Source organism: Phymastichus coffea, unplaced genomic scaffold (genome assembly GCF_024137745.1).
Source record: "Phymastichus coffea isolate CEN01 unplaced genomic scaffold, Cenicafe_Pcof_1.1 PCOF00038, whole genome shotgun sequence".
Lineage (NCBI taxonomy): Eukaryota > Metazoa > Arthropoda > Insecta > Hymenoptera > Eulophidae > Phymastichus > Phymastichus coffea.
Genome location: NW_026706849.1, coordinates 1,131,635 through 1,148,323, shown reverse-complemented (window position 1 = coordinate 1,148,323; position 16,689 = coordinate 1,131,635). Strand labels below are relative to the sequence as shown.

Genomic DNA, 16,689 nt, shown 5'->3' with positions numbered 1-16,689 from the left:
TCGAGTAATACAAATGCAGCTACTTCTTCCATTACCAATTGCACATTGTCAATGGCAAATCCAGCAACTACAGCAAATACTTTTCCTTCAAAGTTATCGCAATTACCTTTACAAAAACCACAAAATGCATTGCCAGGACTAACTGTTTCACCATCTCGAAACTTTTTTATTAACAGAGCAGTCAATCAACTTGGTCCTATCTCTACATCACCAAATCTAGTTGTTCACCTGCCAGCTAATCAACCTAATCTTGAATCATGTTCCCAATTTACTTTGACCTTACCACGCGATCAAGTTTGTGGTGCTGTAAGTGGAGGTACAATTATTCCTGGTGATATTGTTACGTTCATGCTTAACGAACAATCAGTTTTGGTTGGAAAAGTTATTGATTTTGTAAGTCCTATTGTATTTAGTCTTGTAAAAACCAATAATCCCCAACCTACACAAACGCAAGAAAATCAAATATGGAATGTCCCTATTAATGAATGTAAAGATAAGAATTTAGAAGTATTATTGCAATCGATAAGGCAGCAGTGTTGAGTTGTATAATATTGTATCTATTTTTGAGGTAACTTATGTAATATTGAAATGATTCATGTATACCTGTCTATTTGAGAAATTCAGTTTTAATAGTTAATTTTATGATATAAAGACCATAACTTATTAATAAAACTAGTTAAAAAATTATTATATTTAAAAAAATTTTCTTTGGATCCTTATTCCCTATAATTGTAGTTTTTTATAAGAAATGAATATATATCCATTATTTTATTGGTTTGGCAATATCAAATTTAAAAAAATTTTTTAATCGCATAAGAATGCTCGATTTCGTTTCATCTGTATGCAGTAACGTCTTATGTAGTTCAAGGTAAAAACTTAAAACGATGCCAAAATACAATTCGTTCAACTTTTCAAAATAAATTCTTGATGCAACAGTGACATATTAACCTAAAACGCGCTACTGTAGCAAAAATTTAGCTGACATGTTGTAAGAAAATGCATATCTACAGAGTCCAACTGAATCATCGCGAGTCACTTGAGAAGAGTAATTAGTCGTTGCATTTTTATTTGTAAAAAATACTTTTTCATAAAGTGGTCTTCGACGAAATCTTCAAACAATAATTAGGTAAAAATGGCTCTTTCCAGATTCGTATATTCATTATTAAACTTCTAAATAAAACATACGATGATAGAATATTTGAAAATCATTTGATCTCTTTAGAATATCAAGTCAAAAAATGGGACTAAAAGAAAATATCTTGTTTGCATTACTGTTGATAAGCCTGTCAAGATGCCAAACTGAAATGATAGCCAGAGGTTCCTCGAATTTATCACTTATGCCAACAGAAATGGACGATTCAGGCTCGATCGAAATGCCAGTTCGTAAACCACGAATGGAACCATCCCAACACCGACCGATAATCGAATTGGTCCTCGGCGTACTAGACACCTTCCAGTCATCTTCTAGATCTGAACTCAAACGAATCAAAGCTAGACAAGCGCGTCAGGCATTTCATACAGCAACTACAACCTCGACAACGACCGAGGCATCTATTTCGAAACAATTTTCAGCTAAACCTTCCACTCCGAGAAAGCGTTTTTCAATTACGAAATTGTAAATGGAATGTCGTCTTGTATTTTAAGAATTTTATATAGAAATAGTTGTATTACATTACTTTTATCTGAAAAAAATTTTTACATGCAAACTTCATTATATTTAATTTATGTTTGATTCAATAAATTCTAAACTATTTATATTTTACGACTTTGTTTTATTCGTTGAATTAAAAAACAACATTCTGTCTATTATAATATTTACAGTAGTATAAAATAGAGATCAACAATGACTTATGAAATGATAAACGTGGCTGTCATCTTAACAAGTTGCATATCTGTGAATCATCGAGTCAAAGGTTTCTAGAATAGAGTAAACAACTGGAGGCACAATAGACCATTGAATCACGTGCGCATTCAACAAAATAACCAACTTCTTTGCGACGTAAAATTCTCATTTTCCACGGTGAACTTTTTGATTGGTATCGGAATACATGCAATAATAAGAACGCAAAAGAATCTTACACTTGATTTGATTGTTCACGACTCAGTGGCTGTTGAATAATCAACGGAAAAACTCGAACGATTCAAGAATCAGATGCGTGAAAATCTATTATGCCTTACTTCCGTGTATCTTTCCTCTATACGCCAGATAGTACAATCGAAACAATGCTTCGCGAGTATATATGAGTATTCTATTCTATCCGAGTATATATGTAAGTATGCTCAATAACACTTCTTTTGATTATATCACAATGAATAAATATGGGCAACGATTAATAATGTATTACGTAATAAGCTCTCAAAAAAATTTTAGCATTGGTACTTATTTTAGACTATTACTTGATATATCGAAGTGTTCGTGTTGCATTTTAGATATAACTATGAATCATTCGTGAAAGCAAATAAACAATTGCAAATGCATTATTTGAGTATGCGAAATTAGCTTTCAATTAAAGATGAGGTCGAGCTCACATGTATTCTAGATATCCAAAGGAGTACGAATAAAGAGAGTTGCTCAATAAAATAACATTAATGAAATATTAAGTACAATAAATCATTAAATCTTGTTATTTTGAATGGTATAGACCGGATTATACACTCGGTTATAGTAATTAAGAGCGTTGGCAAACTATTCATTTGATGAATAAAGCAGCCCCCATACTTTCCTCTGAATGGACAACTCGATTTAAATGTATACAGTAAATTAAAAGGTAGGTAGAAAGAAAGAGAGCTAAAAATAGTAAAATTAAGTAATTGCTTTTGTATTCGAATTCTAAGTAATTCAATTTTTTACTTCACTGGATTAATGCGTGCACCAATGGCATTTACATAACGTGTATTATTAATTATTCTCGTTATACAATTTAAAACGCTTTAAGCCGTATAATTTTTTTTCTCATCGAGTAAACTGTATCGTTAAAACAATTGTTAAGACGATGCAAAACAAAACGCATGCGAGAAAACAAATTGAAAGTCAGAGTTTGAAGAAACATTGAAAAGCGGAGAAAAAGAAAAAGTTATCGACTAGCTCTAGATAGTGAGCAAACACAAGATAGACGCAATCGTGAAAATAAGTAATTACGTTGAATGTGTAATGAACAAGGGGCGGAAGCGAGCAACGAACGGCTCTTGCACTAGCCTTCGTCCGACCTCCGACCTCGTACATACTGGACAGCTTGGTGTGTATCTATATCTCCTCTTTATCGCTGATACTACAACTAACCGCTGCTCAACTCGACAAAGCTCAGTTAGCCACGATCTATCGTAGCTCGTACAGCGTCTTCGCTCTCCCGGTAAATCATTATCAATAAAACTTACAAATTGTTCAACATGGCACGTTACTTCATCCTCGCTTTACTCGTCGTTTTCTCCATCTGCCTCATGCAGGTTAGTTTGAATATTTTCCAAGTGTTTATTTTAATTTACTTTCAATTATTTGTTCAAACGCGTGCGTAATACTCTCGTTACTACAATAAATCAATCAGTTTTGTACAGGACGAACTATGTACTGAAATATATACTAGATTCTTTTCTACGGATAATTTCATATTTCAGTGAAACCAAATTCATTTGTGTTTCAATTCAGCAGTCCATTGGATTACATTGTTTCCAAACACACATATATTTTGCTTTATCCACCAGTTTATTCCCTTAACATTATCGAAATTGTAAATTGTCCAGCTTCTACGATTTGGAGGCAAAATTAGACCTAATTGAACGTACATCCGATATGAATAAAATCTATTGTTGGCTTTTTTTGGAGTAATTAGACTTAATTAAGCGTACATCTAATATTTTTTACGAAATTATGAATATGCAATATTTCTCTTCGTCACGTTTTTTATTATTGAAGTAAAATTAATAGTAGTTTCAAATTGTATAAACATTGCGTATAATTGTCATTACAAAAACAGTTTTTTCTATAGTGACAACAGTGAAAATTACTTTTCTATTTATCTATATGTTATTACTTAATACATCAGCAATGAAGAAAAAAACTATCAAGTGTTATTGACTATTAAAAGTTTACAACAAAATGTCGATTTTGTAGAAATCATTAGTATTATAATAAAAATACATCCCAATTTAGTCCTATTAATCATAATCTTTGATTGCCGTAGGTGAGCGCTGCACCGCAAAACGATGAATCTCAAGAACCCAATTTCCAAGATGAACTCAAGAAAGCCGGAGACAAAATTTCTCAAGCTTTTAATGATGCCAAGCCTAAGCTCGAGGAGCTCCTCGCTAAAGGCCAAGAATTTTTAGATAACTTCGGTAAAAAGATAAGCGAAGAAGCTGGAAAGATAATCCCGAAGAGCGATGAAAACAAATCATCATGAATAAATACTTAACTTAATACAGCAGCAACCATTACCTAAACAATAATGCAATGACATTTGTACTTCTCAAAAATCTATTTAAACAAAATTTATTGATCAATAAATACTCGTTACTTAAAACGAACTTCATTTACAAGGTTAAAGTATTGTACATTTTATATTTTTCTATTTTGTCAAAGATTTGTTATTGTCACATCCACATGTGTAACTAAATTTAATAAAAAGCACATTTACACACAGAATAGCGTATAGTTAATAGCCAATTGCCCAATCTTTAAAATATTTGTTAAAATTTTGATTTAAGCAGTATAACTTAGTACAATGAACTTGGAGATAAATAATTTAAACGATTTCAGAGTTCTTTGTACAAGAATGTATGTTGGGAAACATTGCCGACATCTTGAAACTTCTTAAAAGTTAGCATTTCTTGGAAGTTGTTTTCTTGCATCACGGAGAATAAAGCATGATATGATTTTTGTACGCCAATGAACTCGCGATAAAAGTTTTGTATGCCTACTTTTATTCTCTATATAATCTCAAAGAGTAGTATTTACTATCCCGTTGATTCATAATGCATCAGATTCCACTGTATAACTCGGGTAGAAATATTACGTAATCTAAAAAAAGAAAACTACGACTTTAAAGCAATCAACTAATAAATTATCATATATTCTTGCATTATGTAAGAAACATGCAAGTAATTTTTTATCATGAAAAAGGAACATTAAAATGTACCAAAATGCTGATTGGTACGTTTTTCACTGTAAATTTTAATATAAGTCAACTAGGTATATATTTTTGAGTCTTTGTAGAGTAATTTTCACGTATTAATTAGAAGATAATATATACATAGCTATCAGACTAAACGGGATCGAAATTTAATCCTATTCTTTTAATTTAAATGTATTATCCCTCGTGAGAATTTTTTAAAAAGACAAATTTAGAAGTATTCTATTGAATAATTGAAATTTCCTAAAACAAATGTAGATAAACATGAAATTAAAGCGACTAAATAAGTCCGAAGACTGATGTCTTGTAAGTATAAATTGATAAATTCAACTATACGATGGCCTCGTTGACCTTTCGCTGATTATGATGATTAGCACTCTAAAAGTTAGCAATAAATGTTGAAAAAAACTCTGTCGCGTAAAGCTATTATGACTTACAAACTTTTTTGAATAAAAATTCAAGTTTTTAAATGTTTTTTATCAAACTTGTATTACCGTCAACTACTTGAAATTACTATTACTTAATTGATATTATTATTTACTTTAGATTAGGTATTAAAGCAAATATAATTTTCAGTTCAATTTGACATACTCATTTGATATCAGTCCAAGCACAGCACTATAAATGCAAGGTATGCATTAGTGTCATCAGTTATAGCAATATTGTACATAAAAATTTTCGCGTACTCTTGAGAAGTATTTGACATAAATTAAAAAAAGGATAACATTATATCAATTTTCGTTTTAGCAATTAGTTGAAAAAAATAATGAGTGATTCGGTTAATACTCCCCGATCCGTTATGAAATTATAGAACTTGCTTAATAAAGACTTCCAAACACAAAAGTACATAAGATATTTTATAGACAACAGAAACCGAAATCATCGTAATTAAAAATAGTTTTTAAATTATAAATACGATAAGATCATATTTTACATTAAACTAGGGAGTCATTGTCTGTGCTGACTATGTTTAAAAACTTTCCATAGTTGGAACGCCTCCATAGCTAAGCGATAACGTGCTGGAATAATTTTCCTTTTCAGGCATTCATGGTTATACGTAGAATTTTAAAGCTATCTATCAAAAAATTATAATATTGAATAAGAGCTCAAGATCACTATTTCCATTTAGCATGAAGTATACTCTACAAATCATTAACGACAGTGTCCATCAAAATTAACGCATACCTGTTGTTATCTAAATATTATGTAAAGTGGATTCGAACACAATTTATTTTATCACGCATGCAAATGAGAAACAAGTTAAAAAAACAGTTAAAAACAAACATTCATCGCAAAAAGTATTAAGATTTGAGTAGTCGTTTATTATTTAAACGTATTAGAGGCACGACTATGTAGTTTAGAACAAACGTATTATTATGAATTTTCATTCGAAAAACTAACTATTTATTAAATAGCTAGTGTATGCATTTAAAATGATGTCATTGATTAAAGTACTCGCGGAGCTTTTAAATCAAAGAAAAGACAATCATCGTATAAAATAAAAAGAGGAGTTGCGAATAGATAATTTTGGATAACAATAGTCGCAGACAATGCGATAGAAAAGACGAGAATGAAAGACGATAAAAATTAATAGGTCTTTTTCAGAAAGGGGTGCGAAGCTTTAGACGAAGAACTAAGTGTTATAATACCAGTGTGCGCTGGTACATAGCGCGCGCTATAGCGAGCGGCAGGAGATAAACGGCACTTTGCCCCGGCGCGGGCGGTGAACGTGATAAGACTTTCCTATAAATGGAGACTCCGGAGTGCGTCTATGTCAGTTTGTAGTTCGCTCCCAACGGCAAAGTATCTCGTGCTCGACAGTGTCTGTATAAAAAGTCAAATATCTTGCAAACATGAAGTGCATCGTTTTTGTAGCTCTCATCGCTTGCGCCTGGGCTGCGCCCAAGGAGGCCGAAGTCGCCCAGCAACCCTTCCAACTTCCCGAATTCATCAGCAACGCCCAGAAGAACCTCAACGAACTTGCCCAGAACATCAAGAACCAGATCAACATTCCCGACCAAGAGACCGTTGTCAACACCCTCAAGAACCAGAGCTCGAGCTTCGTTACCAATGTCCAGAGCTACATCGATAACGTGTCTGAGGAGGTAATTTTGCGCTCGAATATATCCAACCATTTCTCATACTTTCATCGAGAGTATATAGCTTTTTGCACGCGTTGAGCTAACGATTAATGATCACTGCCGCTATACGTAATTTTTCTGTTTATCACGCATCATTGGGAAATTTTTATGTGGCCAATAGCCATACTATTGGTTTCCAAATAAGTTTCTAAACGATCGAATAACAATTTTCAGATCAAGAAGAAAACTCCCGAGCTCCAGAATGTCTGGAGTGACATAAAGACCAAATTGAACAAGGTCGTCGAAGACATCAATGCCCAAGTACCGCACGCCAAGGAATCCGCCGAACAGCTGCAGAAACAATTCAACGAGGGTGTACAGACGCTGGTGAAGGAAAGCAACAACTTCGCCGAGCAGGTCAAGCAGAACGCTGGCCCAATCAAAGAGGAAATTGCTAGCTTCACCAAGAAGGCCGTCGACATCGCCGTCGAGGCTTCCGAGAACCTCAACGAGCAGCTCAAGAAGGCCGCCCAACAAGTCGAAAAGAAGGATTAGAAATTCCCTTAACTGTTAAATCGTGTATTTAGATATTACGTCGTCATCTTTCTTATCATTCGGTGACTTTCATCAGAATCTTTCTACTCTCTGCTGACCTGATGTGTTTTTGTACGCTAGACCCATTTCTCCATATCACGAAAATAATAATAAATGATGTTTTTTTATAACTGTTATATAAGCATTGTTTTTTTATTTTACCATTCGTCTTTCGCAGCGTTGATCAAATCTCCATGAATAATTATTAAAAAAAATGTTTATTAACTCGATCAAAGAACAAAATTCAACTCTGAACATCACATGATCAACGATAATTGGCACGCGTCTTTGCACAATTAATTTTTAGTAAACAATTTTGGGCAATCGAATTAGGTCATCCAGACATTATGCGATATGTTTGCCAAGCGGTAAATTGAAAAACGATAAACAAGCACAAGCGGAAATTAAGCCATGCATCATTTGAAAAAGAATATATCTAGTGCACGGCAAATAATCCAAATGAAATGACATAATGCGCGACTCTCGTCTACTTGAAGGACTCGAAAAAGAAAAAAAATTAGATTTAATGATAGCCAATTATCACGCAACCGCGTATAGTCAGAGTTCAATGTTGCTGATATATGGTCAGCTGGAGAGCACATGCATCTGTCTTTCAGGATTTCTTATTTTTCATTGACGACGATAAGCTACATTGATAAATACCTAGAATTATACATCAATTGTACTTATCAAACTTTCGCGCCACAACATTTAATGTAAAAAATGTGATTCTCGCATGTTCATACATATTTTGCGTAATGCTTATACATTTAGATTGAAAACGTCATTATTTTGTACGCTTCGTTGCGTACAATGTACGTGACTACAATGTCCTCAATTAAGAAAATGAGCTCGAGTGTTTTCAATCGTGAGACTGAAATTATTGAATAATGGATACGCTATTAGCAGTGCGTAACAATAAAACAGGAAAAAGTGTAATAGTAGTTCTTGTTTAAGTGCGCGTGAATCAGCTGTATTGTACCAGCGTCGTGTGTGCGTGAAATCACAAGCTCGATTTATCGCTATAAAGATGAAAAATGAGACATATAAATATGCGATCCAGTTTTCGAACAGAAAAACTGTTAGTGCATTTTGAAACTCCGAGGCGATGGAAAAAGTACACCGCTCCGATTCTCGACGTCATATTTTCGCTCGACGTATTAATTTACACCGCGGATGTTTACTCGATGACGTGGATGATTTAACAAACACGATTCTTCTGCAAATTAACAATTAACAACACGGCAAATTTACAATATTTGTTTATTTATTTATTTATATGCTGTAAAACATAATTAATCAATATCATAATCTAACAAAAATCAATAAAAATCGTCATCGTCATCGTCGTAATGTCGTCGTCGACTTTTCCTTCTCTCGTAATTTTTGAAGATGCGTCTGGAAAATCTGGGCGGCACTGGTCTGAAGAAGTCAGGCACCCATTGATAGAAAAAAGATAAGGTTCTAACAAAGACTCCCAAGGCTCTCGATACCATGTAACTTAGTGGATTTTGTGACCCCGCTCTTAACCTATTAGTGGTTAGGTAATGTCTTTCCGCCGGCGCCGCTGATGTCTGTAAATGGGCAATAAAGCTAGGTGTCATTTGCGTCTCTTTCTTAACATATCGCGAGTATTACAGCAATCCATAAGGAAACCGAGACCTTGAAAAATTAGCAAGCATGATTTATTTTCAGAAAGCAAAATGATTGCTATAAGCATCTAAAAGTATCGTTGCACAATGCATGTTCATTGTTTCGCTTACCAGTAATATACAAAGCGAATGATCGTTACACGTTATAAGTTTTTTTCTTTCCGCGGGAATAACGGTGGTTCGGAAACTCGCATACAAAACTGTACTGTTGTACGTAAATGTTACAATCAGACGAATCTAGCACTAATGATAAAATAATTTCCATACATTAACGTGTCTCGACTGGAGCCACTTAAAAATCCTATCTATGGGCCCATTAATTGAAGTCTACACAAATGTTAAAAGCATCACGGGAGACCGATGAGTTTTAATCTTTTTCCGCATAAATCATTATAAAACGTAAATGCTCGAACACTCACCCATTGGCAAAGCAACAACACAAACAAAGAAAATACGCAGATCCCACTAATATTGCAGCAAAAAAACCTCATCACGATCGTTTCGTTTTGCTTCTAACCGATCGCACCAGGAATTATGCGTGTACATCCGCGAAAGCTTTCCATGTCAAAATATAAAATGAAAACTTGGGCAATGACCTTCCGGAGAGGAACGGATGCGCGTGCTGAAACTCGAACGAGCAGCGAGCAATCGTGAGCCGTGCAGTGTCGCGTTTTCCGCATTCGTCGACGCTCGAGAAAGGAAAAGGAAAAAAAAATCGAGGTGCGAAGTGCAATATTGAGAACAAAAGTGCGGCTCGATGCCAGAAATCGTCTTCATTTCCGCATTGTTGCGCGGAGGCATTCGTTTCCTATTGCTGGTGCTCTTCGTTGGCTCTGTTGTCTGGAGTAATACGGAGGCCGCTGTCAATCGCGATTATCTCAAATATCATCGGCCGATCGACTGTCAGGTCTGGCTTGTCTTATCAAATGTTGCAAGCCCGAATAGTGCAATAGTAATACGTAAATCAATTTTCTTTACTCGTGCGGTTCAATTGATTTTGCATTTAAATTGGCCGATTTGCACATACTGCGCGATCTTTGCACCGCGCTCGCTTGTCTATGTTAGTGTTGCATATGCAATCGAATAATTGCGGCGTTTGAGGAAATTCCAGGGCGGGCTAAGGAAATAATGGAATGATGGTGTGCGCAGGCTAACGCGAGGGAGAGCATCCGCCAGTTTCTGATACAGGCGAAGAAGGCCAGTCGGGAGGACTTGGATCATTTGCGAAAGCACATACGCGAGCTGATCGACTTTCGGATGGGCTGCTTCAAGAAAGCCGCGATCGAGCGCAAGTCGGCCCGTTTGGAGAAACGCAAACTGCGACGCGCCGCCGCCAATCGACGACGATCGCCAGGTCAGCATGTGTGTTTGCTTTGCGTCGCCGTCTTCTCTCTCTTTATTGCTCAATGCCGCGACGCTAATGACCCCCTGCTACTCGCTACGAATATCACTGCGCGCACGTGTAACGAGGAACGTGAACGTGGCGTTCGCAAAACGTCGGGTTTCTCAATCGGCGAGGTGGCCAAGGCTTCGCTGCCGATTATTATCAATAATATTCCAGATTTCCAAGATACACATCTGTAAAAATACGTTTTTCACGTGAAATTTTGAATTTCGTTGTTTGTTAAAAATTTGAAAATAGCTCAGACTTTAGCAAGCAAGCTACGTTTCGTACGGTTTTTCTAAATACCCTCAGTTTTATAGACACTACAATTAATAAACTTCGTTATTAGCCGACAAGTATTCAAGCTCAGTTCGATGTATATTCACCAGACATGGAACTGTTCCATCAGTAAACCATGCTTCGTTGCCACGCAAAACAGATCTATTTCGAGATAATTCACGTTATAATTACAAAATTTTGATTATGATGAAATGTAGGCCGCGATCACCCGCAACAATATCAACAAATTTTGATGAGTATTGAATTCCCGAGCCCGTGTCATATGTATAAGAGTACGCTGAGCATTGACTTTTGGCATTGCCGATCGACAAGCGCGTTACAATTTCATAAATTTATTTAGCGCTCTTTTTCAACTGAAAGTAGTCGACTGAAGTCGATTCTCGATACTTTTGGAAAGCTGCCCGCGATGGCGTTTTCCGTATTCGTCACTATTTTCATTGTCGCTCTTCTATCAGTAAGTAAACACAGTGAATAATTATCATCCTCGCATAAATTGTTTTCTCTTGACCTTTATCATTTTCTTGCACAGTAAGTGCAAATTCCATTTTCAAATTTTACGCGCTGCCTAATAGCTGATAATTTTGTATTGCGTTCGCATTCTTCACGAAAACGTAGAATCAATGCACATTTGTATCGTGTAAGGATATTTTGTACTGACGAAAAGTTTAACATTGATCCCATTTTCTTGTTAACAGACAGCCTCGGCGGACGAAAAATTCACAAGGGAGGACCGAGAGATGCTAAAACGGATCTCACGAATGGTCCAGGAATCGTCAAACCCGAAGTCGCTACTGGATATACCGTTGACTCGTGAGCAATTCGAGCTCGAGAAATCCGAGCGGATAAATCGGGGCTTCGAGAAGATGATACAGCTGGTCAGCGTGCTCGGTCAAATCGATAGCTTTATCACAGATAGAACGAAATGTCTGGTCAGAAAGCTTAATGCCGTTTACGATGTCGACGACAAAGATCGAATGAGAAACCGAGTAAGGAGATCGCTAAATCCCCAATAAGCCCATTCATACTCAATTTTTGTAACCACAATTTTTTACTTTGTATACGTTACGTTCCAGCCCATTGGCCGGTGACAGTATAACTAACTAGTAAGGCACGTTTTTCTAATTTTCTATACTTGCTAGGTTTTATTTATTAATCAATAAAATAGTTTAAATGATGTAAACGATTCTCCTGTTACTATGAAGGTTTATTTGTTATTTTTCATATCACGCGACATAGTTCTTTGCAGTTTATTACCCTGCATCTAAAATAACATTGAAAACAAACGAATTTTTTCAAATTGTAAACTTTGTTTCCTTCTAATATTTGCAAAGAAATGTTTATTATTCAAAATCATATTCGATACTTATATTATACTTATGAAAATTATCTTGAAAATTCGAGTTCAATAAATATATATTTGTTTCATTAGAAACAACATATACATGACCGAACAATACGCAATAACCGTATCGATTGCTATGTAACTAAATCATTCATCAAGCATGTCAGTATTCGTTATTATTGTTATATAATAAAACGAATTTAATCTGCTTTATATGTCAAACAATAATTTGTAGATATCAATTGATAAATAATGAATTTAACGAAAGTACAGATGGTTTATGATTTTTTCGTACTGCGTACGATCAATTCATTTACTACACTACCGTTTTACGAGTTGAAAATTACAGTGTAATATTACAGATTTGAGAAGAAGCTTCCGAACAATGCGTTTAAGGACAAATAATGTTTCAAAATAAAAAGCCGACTTCAACATTTTTTTTTGTAAATACTCGCAAAGTTATGCTTTATTCAAGCAAAAAATTTGATAAATAATAAATTTATCTATAAATAAATAATAAATTTATCAATGCAAAACTTCTATACCCCTTTCAATGAGCTCATTCCATTGAAGTCGATTTGATTGTTCAAGACAAATAGGCGAACATACAAAAAAAATCATTTCGAATAGAACCTCCTTTTTTTTCAATCGGTGGATTCACAACGCGGTTTTACACGGTTATGGTTGTGAAAGAAATTTTGTAACCTTGTAACATGAAAATAAGACAAGTTCATTTATTCTTTTAATTAACATTTTATCGCTGATTCCGTAGTGAACAGCATGCTAATAAGATTTTTTAAATACTAACACTTCCAGTTTGGGCTGAATGTTAAATTCTGACAGTTAAGAGCTTATCGGTATGATTATTAAATAAAACACACATTTCTTTGTCTGAGAGACACCAGTTACAATGATTTTGTTTAGGATTTTGTTACCTCTTTACATGAAAAGTACATATATATATGTGTTACTTAAAAATTTTACACAATAATTTGAATTAAAAAATAAACTTTATAATTCAACTAAACATTCATGAGCAAATAAAATATATACAAAATAAAAGCAAAGCTTCTTCTCTAATGAAGTAAAAATGTTTCTTTTAACGCCTCCTACCCTCCCAAACATACATAGAGGAGATTCGGTGTTAGGTGGATTGTTAGGGGAAAGAACAAGAGTTATATATTGTTGTTTATTAAGTTTGCAATTGAACTAAAATTTTTTTCAACGCGGACATATGGTGAATCGAAAAAAATTATAACTTGGCAGCAAATTCGCACAGTGACACAATATTTTTAACGCGTATCTTACAACTGATTTCGTTATGCGCTTAAAAGAGTCTGCTATCTCTGCCATCATCTCTACTTGACTCTTCCTTTCGTCTCGTCACGCTGACCGTCGGCAGCGACTGCATAAGCATTACTTTTCGGGCCATTCTTTACTTCCCTATTCACCAAATTTTCCATTCCTTAACTCGTTCTTGCTTACCGCTGACCACGCTAATCCTGTACGCTGTACAATTACTTTTCCGAACTGTGCAGCGTAAGGCCCAAGTTTTGTTCACATATCCGCAAAACAGCCTGGCAGTTTACATATGCAGGATTAATGACTGTAACTGCAAATCTAAAAAACAAGCTAACTATTCTCCACTGATCATGAACACATAAATTAGTACATTACGATACAAACGCGAGAAAATAGATTTTTGTTTCACGTGACGTTTACTTCCGAGCAAAGTGAGACCAACAATTCGAGCATAATAAACTGTGATTAAAAAAAGCATTAAGAATGAGTATAATTTATCAGTGTACATAAAGCTTGTGTGAGTAAAGAAGATTGAAGCTGTTTTTTTCCGGATTTCTTAACGTGTTTCTGTAGGGACCGTTTTATCCCAAATTTTTTCAAATGCTTAACATTTTCCCTATTTTTTGAGGTTAAAAACCGTAATTGAAAAAAAATAACCATATGATTTTGTACAATTTGGAACAAGGAATTTAAGTTAAGCATTTAAAATTCGATTATTTAATTTGCGAAGGCTTTACCGAAGTTCAAATTCGAAGGAGCCGTTTTATCCACTTTTATCTGTAATACATATTTAACGACTAAGGAATCATTTTCTTTACGATCGCACAATCACGAATTACAATTAATAAAAATGAATTCTATTACAAATAATAAATAATGGAACCTTAGAACAATTTCACTTAGTAAGAATCTACATCCTAAAACCAATCATTAGAAAATTTTAGCATTTTGAAGAGGATTATCACTGACATTTTTGAAAATATAATTGAAAAACGATCTAGTCTATACGAAAGTAAATTCACGATTAAAGATGCAGAAACATCTACAATTTAATTATTTTCTTCCTTATTCTTTCACATGATAGTAAATAAGGTATTATAGATCAAATGGATCTCAGCCATTAATCGCCTAAGTAGTATTGATTTTTATATTTATGTCTTGTGTATTTGACAATAAGTATGTTATCGGAAATTTCCAATTCTACAGGATGTTTTAGGAACGACCAATAGCTTGGGTTTCAAACTATAGTTAACAATAATAAATTATATTGTAAATTAATTATAACATAATACTCTTGAAAATACTACAACAGTATAGTTAGATTATAGTTGACAAATTCTCACTGTCATACACGAACTCTATATAATGGCGACTGAATATTTAGGTAAACTTTTATAAATTTTTAAAAAATACATATTATGAGAACCTTCACAAAGATCTAAATATTAAAAGCCTCTAAAGTCAATGACTAAGCGTTACAAGAAACTAGATTAAAATGATATAATGTTAGACAAGAATGCATATAATAAAAAATTTCAGCGTGTGAAAGTAAGTCAGGGAAGATTTATAAAGCGCTTTTATTAAAATCAATGTTTTCTAATAAAAATTATGACATTTACATAAATGAAATTGAAATTTTGTATCTTACTTCACAAATAATTTCCTTAATCACTTTTATTCGATCAATATAAATTAGAAATATGAAATCTTCATTTCGTTTATTAAATTGTTATAATTATAATTGGCAATTTATTGTTAAATTATCATATGCAAAATACATACAGCACTGTACGCTGTTAATTAATTAAATATATTACAAACCTATAAAATAGTACACATTGAGCCATCTCTCGAGAAAAGAGTTGAACTCAAATGTGCCGGTCAATTATGAATCGATCTCCTCGCTATTCAGAAGTTTGTTGTGATTATTGAACCAATTGCGGCATGATAATTTGGTCAACTTCTAGAAGATCTCAAAGACCAAGAGGAGGGATGTTATTTCCTCGACTATTAAAAAGCCACGAGTGTGTGGGCCAAGCTGCACTGTTGTGCAAATAGTTTTTGTCAAAATTAATGTAAAGCTCTATTATAGAAGAATCAACAATGTACTTTGCCGGTAAAATTAAGTTTCTTTTTATCAATATTTCAACTTTTTTCTATTCTTTTTTCTATTCTTTAGTTCGCGAACGGATAATCGACGTCATTAATTTCCTAATTGCACGTGCTATAAAGGTCCTGCAAGTGTCTCGGATAGAGCTACATTTACTAAGGAAAATTAGATTCTACAACACGTTTCGTCATGCTTTTTGACTCTTCAATATCACATCCTTGCTAGTTCAAGTTTTATTGCAGGAGAGTGCAGACTAAAAACAGCGTAATTAAATATGTCATATTTTCTGACGTCACAAGATGTCTAATCATGTTAAAATAGTTTAAATTATAGTAATTTATACTTTATTTGTAGGAATTGTTAATATAATTGTGATCTTTTTAAATAAATTTGAATCGCGCGCCATATTCCCAGGTGGGGATTTGTACAAAAATATATACTCGAGCGCGCACGCTCGAAAAATAAAACGTTCAAGCATGAAATAAAAACTTTAATCTATGAATTAATTAATCAATCTACTAATTAATTAATAAGTTCGGTGATTCATGATGACTAAATTCAACATATAATAACAGTAACTTGCACAAATGGTAAATAAAAACAATTTAGTATCTCAGAAAGATATATACACACACACACGCACACATGCGCGCGCGCGCACACACACACACACATAGTTCACTCATTATTTGTCAGGTTCCTCTATTATTGTGTAGAGAGTTATATACTATCTGTATATTGTACAGAACTATGGATTTAAGCTATTAACCATTGTAATCAACAGATTAATATGAATTT

The 16,689-nt window shown here is 34.1% G+C and overlaps 3 protein-coding genes across 3 annotated transcripts; all 3 read left to right on the top strand.

Moving 5' to 3' along the window:
• The first annotated feature begins 3,275 nt into the window (after window positions 1–3,275).
• On the top strand, window positions 3,276–4,639 carry LOC131663751 (uncharacterized). The gene is made up of 2 exons (XM_058934355.1): window positions 3,276–3,444; window positions 4,179–4,639. The coding sequence occupies exons 1-2, from the start codon at window positions 3,388–3,390 to the stop codon at window positions 4,395–4,397; spliced, it is 276 nt and encodes a 91-aa protein (XP_058790338.1). The 5' UTR covers window positions 3,276–3,387; the 3' UTR covers window positions 4,398–4,639.
• Window positions 4,640–6,888: 2,249 nt separating this feature from the next.
• LOC131663756 (uncharacterized) lies at window positions 6,889–7,937 on the top strand. The gene is made up of 2 exons (XM_058934362.1): window positions 6,889–7,231; window positions 7,442–7,937. The coding sequence occupies exons 1-2, from the start codon at window positions 6,980–6,982 to the stop codon at window positions 7,760–7,762; spliced, it is 573 nt and encodes a 190-aa protein (XP_058790345.1). The 5' UTR covers window positions 6,889–6,979; the 3' UTR covers window positions 7,763–7,937.
• A 961-nt stretch (window positions 7,938–8,898) lies between these two features.
• LOC131663767 (uncharacterized) lies at window positions 8,899–11,951 on the top strand. Its single transcript, XM_058934380.1, has 3 exons — window positions 8,899–8,918; window positions 10,603–10,807; window positions 11,833–11,951. Exons 1-3 carry the CDS (start codon window positions 8,910–8,912, stop codon window positions 11,949–11,951), a joined length of 333 nt encoding a protein of 110 aa, XP_058790363.1. The 5' UTR covers window positions 8,899–8,909.
• The last annotated feature ends 4,738 nt before the right edge of the window (window positions 11,952–16,689 follow it).